General features: G+C 47.7%; 1 protein-coding gene across 6 annotated transcripts in view; it reads left to right on the top strand.

The window, feature by feature from the left end:
- The window catches only part of DIP2A (DIP2 acetate--CoA ligase A), an 879,263-nt gene that overhangs the window by 618,102 nt on the left and 247,573 nt on the right, over nucleotides 1-13,588 (top strand). For all 6 annotated transcript variants that reach the window (XM_085645155.1, XM_085645153.1, XM_085645151.1 and 3 more), the window contains 5 exons: nucleotides 1,830-1,944; nucleotides 9,394-9,595; nucleotides 10,584-10,684; nucleotides 11,591-11,671; nucleotides 12,106-12,229. In XM_085645155.1, the coding sequence (XP_085501281.1) occupies nucleotides 1,830-1,944; nucleotides 9,394-9,595; nucleotides 10,584-10,684; nucleotides 11,591-11,671; nucleotides 12,106-12,229 (623 nt within the window). The remainder of the gene's footprint in view (nucleotides 1-1,829; nucleotides 1,945-9,393; nucleotides 9,596-10,583; nucleotides 10,685-11,590; nucleotides 11,672-12,105; nucleotides 12,230-13,588) is intronic.

Below are 13,588 nucleotides of genomic sequence, written 5' to 3'. Positions count from 1 at the left end.
AAAAGGGCCTTGCTTTACTATATCCAGAGAACACAGCCTTTCAGGAAGACAAAGCAACTGTTTCTCTTTCTCTCCACCTCATAAAGGCAACCCCATCTCTAAATCAGGGATAGCTAGGTGGATTGTAAAATGCATACAGATTTGCTACCACAAAGCAAAACGCACGCTATCTGTTCCCCCTAAAGCCCACTCTACAAGAAAGATAGGGGCTTCTATGGCTTTTCTAGGGAACATCCCATTAGATGATATCTGCAAGGCAGCTACATGGTCAACACCGCACACTTTCACTAAACATTACTGTGTAGATGTGCAAACCACGCAAAAAAGCTAGTGTGGGCCAGGCTGTACTAAAAACACTATTTCAAACCACTGCAACAGATACCGGTGGTCGCCGCTAAGGTTGGGAACTGCTATATAGTATATGCAAAAGTGTGTAATCTGCAGCTCATATGCCTCGAACGGAATATGCTACTTACCAGTATGCATCTGTTCTTGGCATCTAGAGCTGCAGATCTACACACGCCCACCCGCCTCCCCGGCTACCTGTATCTGTTCCAGTCTATCTTATTTAGATACAACACACATGGGTTTCTTCACTGTTATTACTACGCTCCATCTTTCCTTGTTGGCGAAAAACAATCTGAGGATGGAGCCGAAGCCCATGCGCAATACGAACCAAGGGAGGAGTCACCGACCTCGTGACTTCCAAAGACTTTCCAAGAGGAAAAACAAACTGCAAACATCCGGGCCCAACACCAGATGGCGATCTATGCAAAAGTGTGTAGATCTGCAGCTCTACATGCCAAGAACAGATGCATACTGGTAAGTAGCATATTCCTTACATGCGTTTGCATGATAGATCCATAGCAGTGAAAGGAACACGAAAACTGTTTCCCATGTTCTCAGAGTTCTGTTTTATGATGAACTGGTATAAAATAGCCTTTCATTTTGGTCTGTTGGAAAGGGGATGACAACATAGTGTTGGGCCCCTGAAACTGGAACAACCATGTGTATTCTGCCCTTTCTTGGTGCAGTTTCTCACCACCAAAAAGTTAAGCATTGTTTTTATTTCTACTTTATTCTTAGAATCACCAGTCTCTCTTATACACACTGTTACCTTGCCCTCTGAACTTAGCTGTAAGAAATTCAAATGAAGCAATCGTATATATTCATAAATAGTATACATGATGGTTGTTTGTTGCCCAATGAGTGTGTGAGCTTCCTGAAGACTGACTATTTTTAAATTAGATTGTTATTTCTGCATAGAGATTGCATGCATGTGAGTGCTTTCGCACATAGTGGGTTGTTGCTTCGTACCACTGTCCGCTTAGTCATGGAGTCCTTCTCGAGCTAGGACTGCTCAGATTGCCAGATATTACATTTATACTTTGCAGGTCCCTCACTAATGAGACCGCATGCTAAGATGCACTCGCTATAAGTGAAGGTGCAGAGAAATACAGAACCCCACAGTGACCTGCAAGAAATCAAAAGGACAAATTAAAAAGGCTCATATCTAACAACCCTCCTGTTCCCTGAAAACATATTGATGTCTAAAAGCAAACTGGCTCGCCAAATGGTTACTTCTGGGGTATAGAAAAGTGGTGGAAATGAGAGTTACAACTGTGGTGACCATGGAATTTGACCGGATTTGTGCCTTTCATATTGACTCTATTTTATGAAATTCATGCCATGTCAGGTCCTAATTTCTGCTGTGAAAAAATACTTTAAAGCCGACAACAATGCATTGATATTGTGTCACTTCATTTGGATACATTAGGGAAAAAGACTATCTTTAGACTATTTTCTAACACCTTCTATTTTTGTTGCAGAATAGCTGTATTTTCTGTGTCTGTGCTACATGATGAGCGGATTGTGCTGGTGGCAGAGCAACGGCCTGATGCCTCGGAGGAGGACAGCTTCCAGTGGATGAGCAGAGTCCTGCAGGTAGCAAGCATCACATCACATATGGCTTATAATGTGCTATTGATAGTTGTGCTTTCTTTGAATCGTGTAATATGCAGTATTTTTTTACAATGTAACTTTTCCTCTGTCCCGTCATACCACCTCGTCCTGACAGTGTCTTTTCCCATTGTGTGTTCTGTGTTGTGAATCAATCTGTTTGTCTATTCTACATTTTTTTGATGGATACTTCAGCATGGCTATTCGTCACCTTTTGAATAACCCTGGTCACCAGTCTGGATCTGGAAACCTTTTATAACTCTTCTTTGACAATAGGTGACATTAGCTCCGCCCTGGCACGGGAAGTGGCACAGGTGTGACATCACTGGAGCCATGTAGTGCCGTCCCAGTGCACGGACATCCCTACCCTTGATCTCATGCCCTTCAATACAGATCTGAAGTTGCTTTCTGTGATTTTTGACATTTTTTAAAAAAATTCGGTGAAATGCAGAGGAATCTCTTCATCAAAAAAGGTTAGGATTCAAACATAGTCTCTTTCAGTGGACAGATGCCCTATTCTGAGCCTCACACGGTCTGCATGTGGTGCTTTGGCTAAAACACAATTCTAATTCATGCAACAAATGTGGCCACATGCATGGTGTGCCAATACCATCATAGAGTTTGTGTCAAACCTTTTTATCACCCGCACGCATGATGCATGTTTATGGTTATGTTTTGGATAAGGTAGAGTTTTCCATTGCACTACACATTTCCTCCCATACCCTTGATTCCTTGGGTCTTGAGGAAGCTATGCCAGGATAAAGCCCAAACTATTGGCATTGTTGTCTAGCTAAGAAATTTGTGGTACTTAGACAGTGCTTAATTTGAGCTGGTGGGGGCCACCAGAACTCATTTGTGGTGGCTGGCACTTATTTTTCTGCATCATACAATTGCAAGTGCAACAGAGGGAAAAATACACAAAGCGGAAAGAAGGAGGAAGAGAAAGATTGAAAAACCATCAAAATAAAGAGAGCACTAGTGAGATAAAGTGGTAGAGAGTGTCTGATACTGGATTAAAGAGGCATGAGGTTAATTTAGGACTACCCAGCCTTGGTATTCGGCGCACTGACATTCAATTGCACGGCCACTGACTTCTGAACAGAGCCCTGGGCATTAAAACCTTTTTCAACTCTGTGTTCGTGGTCCTGAGGACTATAGCAGCTTTTTTGCTCAAGGCGGTGACCTCTTTCCATCTGGTGCAATCTATCGCACTTTCGTACTTTTGTTCGTCCACCCCATCCCACCATGGAGCAGGAGAGATTACACCAGTTGAACCCACGGAGGGAGGTAATTTACAACATTGACTGGACTAGAGAGATCAGATTTGACGGCCTGTTTGTTGTGTATGTTGGCAGCACAAAGGGCAAGATGGTCCAAAAGAGGACTGCATAATGCTAGATCGTCTTGTGTATCAAAATATGTTATGCCCTACTTAAAAGGACCAGCAGGGAGAACCTGCACTCACTCTTCCATAGTGAAGTCTTCAACATCAGCACTTGCCAGTAGAGTCTCTGTGGCTGAAATTTGTCCTGCATGGGCATATCTTCACACTTTCGGTAAGCATTATTTCTTGGATTCAGAATAGAGAAGTGATGACATGTTCTGTGCTGCAGGATTTGCATTGTCTGATCATAACTTCATTTTTTTTTGTTTAATTCTTTTTCTTAACATTTTTAGCATTTTGCACAGTTTTAGGAAAAAATCCCGACAACATACAGTGTGTATGTGGCAGCGTTAGTCAGTCGAACATGTACAAATACGCCATCAATCAATGTATGACTTTTGAGTTACATGGTAGTCCATTACAAGAGTCCAAGAACCACGCCCCCTGATAGAAGGGGGTATCTAGACCCAAAGACCGCATCGCCAGAGTATATGAACACAGCTAGAACATGATGCATTATGCGTCAACTGTGGACATAGGGTACAACATAATGAGGACAGCATAAGATAATGAGGGGTGGGAGGAGTCGCCTGTGACCTGTTTCTGTGCCTAGTAGAACGTGTGGGGGGGGTGGGGGTGGGAGTCTGACCATTGCTTCATTCCCACCACCTGGGCATAACCTGCATTACCAATGTGATGATGTACCCAGGTAATTCTCCCCACTCCCACAATAAGTTATTGATCCACCATGATGTTTCTCTAGGAAGTGCAAGGAGGCTAGATTTTTTGTGTGTGACCACAAGTGAAACCATGTAATCACCGAAATATGTGCCTTGGAGGTAGTAAATTTATAAGGGCCTTGTTTGTAAACCATGAAGCTTGCTGCCTCTTTTCATACCATGTTATCATCAAATACAATTGACAACTGAAACTGCCACACTTGTGCATTTACTATCTGATAGAGAATACTAGCCGCAGATTCCTTAACGTAGAATTATCCCCAGGCATGAGACTGGACCTGGAAAATGTTCTTGGCCCAGCATCTCTTCACGCCGGGGGGCGGCACCACGTGACTCCGACCGACGTCTTCCGCGGGCGTGACGTCAGCGAGGTCACAGAAGCCCCACCCCGGCGTGCTGATGTCAGTTTCCTTCTTTTCCGTGTGCCACGCAGATCCGGATTGTGTCCCTTGCCTGTTTTCAGGCCTTCTTTTAATGCTTTGCGTTTCCTTTGGGAACAGTGTGCGAATGCCTTCGGGATTCAAGACGTGCTCATCTTGCGCACCCCAGATGTCGGCGACTGACCCTCACCCCATTTGTATGTTGTGTTTGGGTGAGCACCATGACTCCACGGACTGCGTGTCAGCAGATGAAGCCGAAGTCCCGGCGGGAGCGCCGGATGAAACTCCTCTCGGCTCGCATGTCCAGGTCGGTGTAGTCACCGCTTCCGTCCCCCGCGGAAGGGTTCAAGTACCCCTGCTTCCGTCTCTGACATCGTCCCTCTCCGAGGCCGCAAGGGCGTCGCTTGCCTGTTGGTAAGTGTCGCAGCTTGTCCCCGAGGCCCGGTCCCCGCCCTGTGGGGGACGCGGGTTCTCCACGGGTCGTGCCGCTCTACGGCGCTGTGCTGAGTCTTTGATTAGTCTTCGGAGGCCCCCTCTTCTCCAGAGGTTCGGCAACTTTTTGTCTCTTCTTCCCCGGAGAAGGGACGCCGCGTTGTGGCTTTTTCCCCGGGGTCTTCCAAGGAGGGCTCTTCGCCGTCCCCGTGCCCACAGTCTTCCCCAGTGGTGCCTCAGGTTCCCCACTCGTCGGTCAACCTTCCCGCCCATCCCCCCCCACCCCCCTTCCGAGCTTGGCCTTTTCTTCCTTCGGTTGGGCTGGGGGACGGCAGACTTAGCTTAAAGCCGTCGCCTTTCGAATAAAAATATTTTTAAAAAAAGAAAAAAGCCGTCGCCAACGGAGGAATTGCTCTCCCCACCGCGTTGCCCTACGGAGGCGAGTGCTGCCTTCGCCCGGACTGTCTCCACGGCCGCGGGGATTTTGCTCATGGGCGACCCGGCTTCCCATTTCTCCGCGGATCATTTGCTTGAGGTTCTCCATCAGGGTTCTGGTGGAAGGGAGCTGCTTCTTCCCTTCGAAGCTTCTCTCCATGATTATCTCTTGGGGACCTGGGGGCATCCTGCCACGGGGGACCCGGTGCCCCAGCCACTTCTGCACCGCCACCATCCTGCTCCGCATGATCCTGTCTGCCTTTCCTTCCATCCTTCTACCAGGGGCCCTCTTCTGCAGACTGCCTGTCCCTCCTTGCCATCGGTGTTATCTCCTCCATCACGGGAGGCCTGTTGGTTAGATTCATGGGGGCGTAACATCTTCGCCTCCTCCAGTGCTGCCTTGTGCACACTCAACACGCTTTGTGTGTTGGCCAGAGCACTTCCAGCTTGTGGGATACTGCAGAGTCCCTTTTGTCTCAGCTCTAGATGTCTCTGAGGCGCTTGGTCGCACTATGGCTTCTTCGGTAGCCCCCCGTCGCCATGCTTGCCTGAGGGATAGTGTTTTCCCTGAGAATGTTAGGGAGCGTCTTGTTGACCTCCCTTTCGATGGCGCTCTTTTGTTTAACTCCCCTGCGGATTCTGCCATTCAGCGGTTCCTTGCGGGGCTTCATCCTCCTCCTCCTCCTCCCCCTCTGTGAACCTGGGTGTCAGTCCTCTGCTGTGTTCTTGGAGGTGTTCTCCCATTGTTTTCTGGGGTCTAGTATTCGGAAGCCCCGGTTGTGTATTCTGTGTGGTTGGTGTGCCTTCAGAGTCCTTTGGTTGGCCCTTCGGTTCTGTTGGCTGCTGGTTAAGCCTCCTTTTTTTTACTTGTGGTTTCGGCTTTTGGTCAGCCCGTGTGTCTTCTTTAGTGGCTAGTTGGTAAGCCGTCTGCGGTTTTACCCGCAGGCCTTTCTGTTTGTCCTCTGCTGCAGAATTTTGTCCTAAGAGGTGTTCCCATGTTTTCTTGGGACGTAGCATACTCTATGTGGGGTACTTGTAGCTATTACATAGCTTTGTCATGTGCTGGGAAGATGTGGTCACCCTTTTCGGGTTCCTTGCTCTCCTTGGCGTCACGGTATATCGCAGGTGCGGTCTGTGTCAATTGTCTTGGCGCAGCTTGCATTGCGCCCTGGTCTGTCCTTCCCCAGGTTAGCTACGCCACTAGACCAGTCTGGCCTGCTGTCTGCGGCATCGTGTTGTGGCGATTCCGCCCTTCTTCCGACGTGTCGGTCTGGGCCTCTGTCTGGTGTTCCGGAGGGACTGGCTTTCCTTGGCTTTCTGTATTCTGGTTGACGTTCTGGCTGGGCCCGTCCTCCATGTCTCTCGCGCTCTCGCGCTCTCTCTCGCGCTCGCGCTCTCTCTCGCGCTCGCTCTCTCTCGCGCTCGCTCTCTCTCTCTCTCTCTAGCTCGCTCTCTCTCTCTCTAGCTCGCTCTCTCTCTCTCTAGCTCGCTCTCTCTCTCTCTAGCTCGCTCTCTCTCTCTCTCTCTAGCTCGCTCAATCTCTCTCTCTCTAGCTCGCTCTCTCTCTCTCTCTAGCTCGCTCTCTCTCTCTCTCTAGCTCGCTCTCTCTCTCTAGCTCGCTCTCTCTCTCTCTCTCTCTCTAGCTCGCTCGCTCTCTCTCTCTCTAGCTCGCTCTCTCTCTCTAGCTCGCTCTCTCTCTCTCTAGCTCGCTCTCTCTCTCTCTAGCTCTCTCTCTCTCTCTCTCTAGCTCGCTCTCTCTCTCTCTCTAGCTCGCTCTCTCTCTCTAGCTCGCTCTCTCTCTCTCTAGCTCGCTCTCTTTCTCTCTCTTTCTCTCGCTCGTTCTCTCTTTCGCTCTTTCTCTCTTTTTCTCTCTCTTTTTCTCTCTTTTTCTCTCTCTCTCTTTTTCTCTCTCTTTTCTCTCTCTTTCTCTCTCTTTTGCCTGGTCCCACTTCCTTCATGGGTCAGTGTGTGTTTCTGGACCGGCCCCTCCGTTGGGGCGTGTCCTGGCCTCTGCTTTCGACTTGCGCCTGGCTTGTTCTGGTGCACTGCTCCATGGTGTTGGCTGCTGCTGGCTGCGCATGCCTGCTTGTTCTGGTCTACCGTCGTGTTTTGTGCACCTGTGCCTTTCTTCTTGTGTCTGCGCTAATGGCAGTGGGGCCGTTCCTGACTTGTCCACTGCTTGCGGCCGAGGTGTGTTCAGCTGTTTCCTATCGCTGTGTGTGCTTCTTACGGCGGGTCCTGCGTCTGGTACTACCTCTTCTGGGGTTCGAGGTGGTTCTTTTGTTGCTTGAGGCCCTTCGGGCGCTGTTCGCACCTGCGGGGTGTTGGGCGGTTCTCCCTTAGTTGGGCTTGGGATCTCTTAGCCTTCCCTTCTTGTTCCTGTGGCATGTCCCCTGCTGGGGCCCTGTGTTTCTCCTGCTGGGGAGGCTCTCTCGCAGGCCCTCCTCCCTTCTGGGTATGGCATGGGTATCTATTCTACGTGAAGGAATCTGCGACTAGTAGTCTCGATCAGATGTACAAGTTACTTACCTCCGGTAACGATGTATCTGGTAGAGACGATTCTAGCCGCAGATTCCTTCACGACACGCTCTTCCTCCCCGTTCTGCGAGGACCCTCAGCTTGATTTTCTGCACTCTCCTCCCTCTGGGTGGCTTGTTTTCTGTGGGTGTCCTCTTCGCTTTCTTCCGGTCAGGCTGTCCGGTTCTGCTTGATTGCTCCATCCCTCTTTGTTCTTTTGATACATGGATGGTTGGTTTCTGCGTGCCTTTGCTTCCCGCCAGCTGGTTTCTCTCCAGTGTAGGGGCCTCCTTTTGCTTTTTCCCCCCTCTGTTTGTTTGGAGTTTCTGATCCCCTTGCGGTCTTCTGCGTTGGGGATTCTCCCTCTCCCTCTCTCTTTCTCTCTCCCTCTCCCTCTCCCTCCCTCTCTCCCTCTCCCTCCCTCTCTCCCTCCCTCTCTCCCTCTCTTTCCCTCTCTCTCTCTTTCCCTCTCTCTCTCTTTCCCTCTCTCTCACTTTCCCTCTCTCTCCCTCTCTCTCCTCTTTCCCTGCTATGGCTTTGTTGCTGTGGCCTTCTGGTACTTTAGTGCCAACTGGTGCTATCGCCTTGGCTTGCACAGTTGTTCCTCAAAGTGGTGCTCTGCTCTTTCCCTGCTATGGCTTCACTGCTATGGCCTTCTGGTACCTTTATGCCAACTGGTTTAGTTCCTCACCCTTTGTTTCTCTCTGTTTTGTTTCTCTTATTTTTTCGCACACTGTTCCCATGCTCTCCTCAGTTTTGTTGTGATGACTCCGCGTTGTGGTGTGGAAAAGTTCTCCAAAGCAAACTGACGTCAGCGCGCCGGGGTGTGGCTTATGTGACCTCGCTGACGTCACGCCCGCGGAAGACGTTGGGGCGGAGTCGCGTGGTGCCACCCCCCGGCGCGCAGAGATGCTGGGACAAGAAAATCTTCCGGGTCCAGTCTCACGCCTGGGGATAATTCTACGTTAAGGAATCTGCGGCTAGAATCGTCTCTACCAGAGACCTCGTTGCCGAAGGTAAGTAACTTGTACATTTGTAGGTACATGAAACTTTACATGCATGGTAATATATCGTTTGAATTTCTCTACCTAAATTCAAGATAAAATGCTCTATGGTTTTCCAAATAGATGCCTGTATAAAGAAAGCAAAAATAAAATAATAACTAAAACTTGTGTGTATAGATATAAAACTTGCTCATCTGATCATCGCAGTCATTGAAAGGAATAGTTGCTAGGCTCTTGAGTTTGGCCATGTCTGAACTAATTGGAAATGATTGGGTGATGTTGGAGGAGAAAGATTGGGAGAGGGTAAATTGGGGGAACGGAGCAAGGTTGAGAAATGATGATGTGGTCAAAGGTGTGAAAGCTGCTAGGGAGTAATGAAGTGGGGCGACAACTTGAGAAGATTTCATAATTAGAATGATTGGAGAATATTAAAGTGGTGATGACTAAGGAGTTAGGGCGTGCAACTTTGACTTTAAGATGTTGGAGGGTTACTAATTTGTGAATGTTACAGTGCTGACGACTAACAGTCTTCTATTCGGCAGGCTATAGACAGCATTCACCAGGTGGGTGTGTACTGTCTGGCTCTGGTACCTGCCAACACCCTGCCAAAGGCTCCCCTTGGTGGCATCCATATCTCTGAAACGAAACAGCGCTTCCTGGATGGGGCGCTTCATCCCTGCAACGTCCTCATGTGCCCCCACACCTGCGTAGGCAATCTTCCCAAGCCCCGTCAGAAACAACCAGGTGAGTGCTTCCTTTTTCTGTTGTATGTGTTGTAATCCACCTATTGCTCAGTCACCTAGCTCTAAATGCACATTAAACATTATACCCTAGCACAGCCACACCAAGTTTACCCAATGCCTAATGGAGGTCAGCCGCTCTTATCCCAGCACTTTTAAGATTTCAACCCGTCTCCCATGAGATTGTTGCCCTGTCAGATATTTGCCGCTCCATAGGTTTCATTTTCCTTCCCTCACTGAAACCTTCATTTGGATTCGGCAATTGGCTTGGGTTATATATCAATTGGGCTGTGGTTGAGGGTCTTTTTATAGTTAATTCACTCATTTGTTTTTTTCTTAGTATGCGGAGTATTTGTGTTTACTCATCTGTTCTCTCCACTTTCTCCATCATTTAGTGGTTTTTTGGCTTGCACTTCTTTTTCTAGACCTCGTAAGCTTACTTTGCTTTCTGATTTAAGCAGTGGTTAATTTGTAAATAATAAAGGCCAGCTCTCGTCCGGAGGCAGCTTGCACCAGTCCATTTCTCCTGTTAACACCGCCTACAACAGAACCAACTACTAACCATGAATAGGGAGAGGATGTGGCATAATGGCCACAGCTGCTGACTTCAGAGCTGGGGAACCAGATTTGAGTCTCTGCGTTGACTCAACATCCTGTGATTCTCTGAAAATCACTTAATATCCTGTGCCTGCAAAAAATGAGTGTGTCCTTAACTGGCGCTCATGAAAACCTCAAATTCAATAGAGTTTGCGCTATATACACCAGAGTTTATGATTAAGTGCCGATGCTGAGCACCGGAAACCACTGGCTCAAATTAAGTACTTCATTTAAGCATAACACTTTATTTTATTTTTTTGTGGATCTCGCTGAGACCCTCCAAAAATTCTTCCACAGTTATTAGTCATCACCACACTAAGTGCAGAGGAGTCTCTACTTATGTATGATGATGTGTTTTAAGCATCACATTTTATGCATTTCTGTCTCTCTTGTAGATGTTGGTCCGGCTTCCATGATAGTCGGTAACCTCGTTGCTGGAAAGCGAATTGCTCAGGCTTGCGGTAGAGATGTGACTCAGCTGGAAGATAATGAGCAGGTAATGTTCTGTTTTCCACATTCAACCTGCATTCTGTGAAAAGTTCACAGATCTCTAACATCAGAGCCAAGATATGAACAAGAGCACAGTTTGGATAGCCGGACAATATAAGAGTATATGCTTACACCCATTCAACTGTCCTCTGGAGGCAGTGGTTCCCATTTGATAGATAACCTGTTTCTGTATATTGTGTCCTCAAGTGCCTGCATCAGCCCAGGCAGAAATAACACAAAGCTTATCATTGCTGTCTTATGTCATTGTATCACACACAGCCTATAATATTTTGTATCTCGGACTGGACCTACTCAGTCCAACTTCAAACTTTGAATAGTTCTAGTATGGCAAACACATGAAAAGGGAGCCATGGAAGTCACTTTTTATGGCCAACAACTATTCTTGTGTCTGTTAACAAGCATGAGTATTCATGCTTCAGTGTATTTCCTCAGCAGTGCCGGAGCCTCAGAATGTCTGTCAGAGTGGAGTCTGGATGTGCTGCATCTCAGAATTCATCTGTTTAGGGAGGTGTATGTTTTTTTTTTTACATTCTCTTCCTCAGTTTCTGCAGGCTCTCATTAGCATGTGGCTTTATGTGCAGAAAGGATGGTGATCTGTTTGTCTTAAAGATTTGTATTTGAGTCATATAGAAAATGGCTTTCTATATCTAGTTATTATACACTCACAACCGGCTAATAGTTGTAATGCTAGCCTTTGGGTCCATTTGAGGTGATGCCAATCTAATATGTGCTCAAGTTCCCTATAGACAATTGTTCCACATTGAGCATGCAGAGACTCCACTGCCTTTAGAAGCAATAAACAAAATGTGGATGGAGTGAAAATTCTTAGATTATGTACCATGCACTTAACAGATATACCAGACACTTGCCTTCTTTCATTCACATTATGCAGTTCCTATATCTGGCTGATGTCTTGCAATGGAGAGCACAGACAACCCCTGATCATCCTCTATTCCTGCTGCTTAATTCCAAGGTGAGAATCTTCGTGTGTCAAGTGAATGTCGCCATAGAAGATAATGTGATTGGATTTGTGGGGAGGGAAGAGGCGGGAGTGGGTTGCCATGAGATAAGCTGGGAGTGCGGGAGGATGTGTTTGTGCTTTTGTGTGTGTGTGTGTGTGCTTTTGTGTGTGTGTGTGCTTTTGTGCGTGTTTGTGTTTTTGTATTTGTTTGTGTTTGTTTTCCTTCGCGGAAGTGCTGGTAGATTACCCCACCAGGATGTATTGAGAGCTTAGCAGTACTGGAGGGTGTTAAGCAATGGACAGTATATCTACCACTCAGGGTCCAAAGATATGAGGGGCACAAACAGCAGGGATGTGCCTTGGGTTACACAGTTCTAATATGCTGAGATTTTGACAACAGATCTATGCAACTGTTTTATTTACTTTGACGTCTCTCCAACACACAGGGCACTGTGGCCAGCACCTCAACATGCCTGCAGCTGCATAAGAAAGCGGAGCGAGTAGCAGCTGGTCTTTTAGAAAAGGCTAGGGTCAGTGTGGGGGACCATGTGGCACTGGTGTACCCTCCAGGTAAGGACATAGATCTCAGTCTTTGTTGTCAGGGGCACAAAATGGCTCTGGTATTGCCTTCATGTAATTGCAATGACTCAAGGCCTCCACTGAGGCACAGTTCATGGTGTGAGCCCGAGACGATTTTTTGAATCCACTTAAGGGCGATGATACCCGAAAAGCGCTTGTGGTGTTGAGTTGACAGTGTGTTTCTCGTTCAGTACTTGTCCCAATATTCATTTTGAACAGTGAAGGATTTCTGCCTGTAAAGGGATTCTTTTCATCTCTGCATGTCTGCTTTAAAGTTAGATTTATGGTTATTGAAGGTAGGCACCTGTTAGACCTGGCACTATTGGCGTGAGTCCCCCTTCCATTTTTCGCTTTTGTCTCCTCTGTTTGCTGGTGTTAGATGATCTGGGCGCTGTGCCACTGCCATTCAGTGCCACAGCGTGAATGCTCCCTATGGTAAATTGACTATGAATTGGTATAATCCTAATTGACCCAAGGAACATGACAGGGAAGTCTAATTTAGTATGCCTAAGCTCCAAATATTAAAGTGCATCTTTTAGTGACAATTATTTTTACATTCTGTGTTTAAAACTACCACTTTTGGGAAGTAGGTATCTTCTTGCCTAAGCCTTCCCGTGTGCTCTGCTGTAATGTGTATTGGCTGTCTGGTTTTGGAGGGTCAGGGCAGGCTGAGACCGACCTGGATTAAATAGAAAGATCTGCGGTTGGAGTATGGGGAGGGGTAACCCTTTGATCTGAGCAGGGCTGTGCCGTGCAAGGTGAATGATGGTTCCACCTCCCACTGTGCGTCTGATGGCAGAACCCCTCTCCCTGAAAGGCAGGATGTAGCCTTGTAAATAAAGTGCTCCAGGACGACACCAAACTGGTTCTGGCAGGGTTCAATGATTTGTGAGTTTTTGAGAACAAAGACTTTTGGGGTATAAAGATCTGTGCAAAAACCCCTGTTACTTCGGGATGTCAAGACGAACCTCTGTCCATATAACGAGAGGGAAAGTACTTAGAAACTTTCAGCCATCTTGCTGAAGCAACTATCCAAGAGCGTGATTTGAGCTTGCCTCCAGCTGAAGTCTCAGGGACATTAGACTTCACCCATCAGCTGTCCGGATTCCTATTTGAGAGGGATTCTACTCCCGCGTGAGGCCTCTGTTGAGAATTCCAGAGCCTCTGGTTCTACTGTGGGGAACGCGGGCTGAAAGTCATCGCATCGCTACTGTGGGGGGCCGACGCAGCTGAGGAGCTGTTGCCCCTGAGAGCCCGCATTTGCCTGTGTTACTAAAGTCATCGCTATAGGGGGCCGCCGAAGCTGAGGAGCTGTTGCTGCTGAGTGCCCGCATTTGCCATCCCACGAGA

Source organism: Triturus cristatus, chromosome 3_1 (genome assembly GCF_964204655.1).
Source record: "Triturus cristatus chromosome 3_1, aTriCri1.1, whole genome shotgun sequence".
NCBI lineage: Eukaryota > Metazoa > Chordata > Amphibia > Caudata > Salamandridae > Triturus > Triturus cristatus.
The sequence above is the reverse complement of the archived record's forward strand: the minus strand, read 5'-3'. Positions and strand labels throughout refer to the sequence as shown.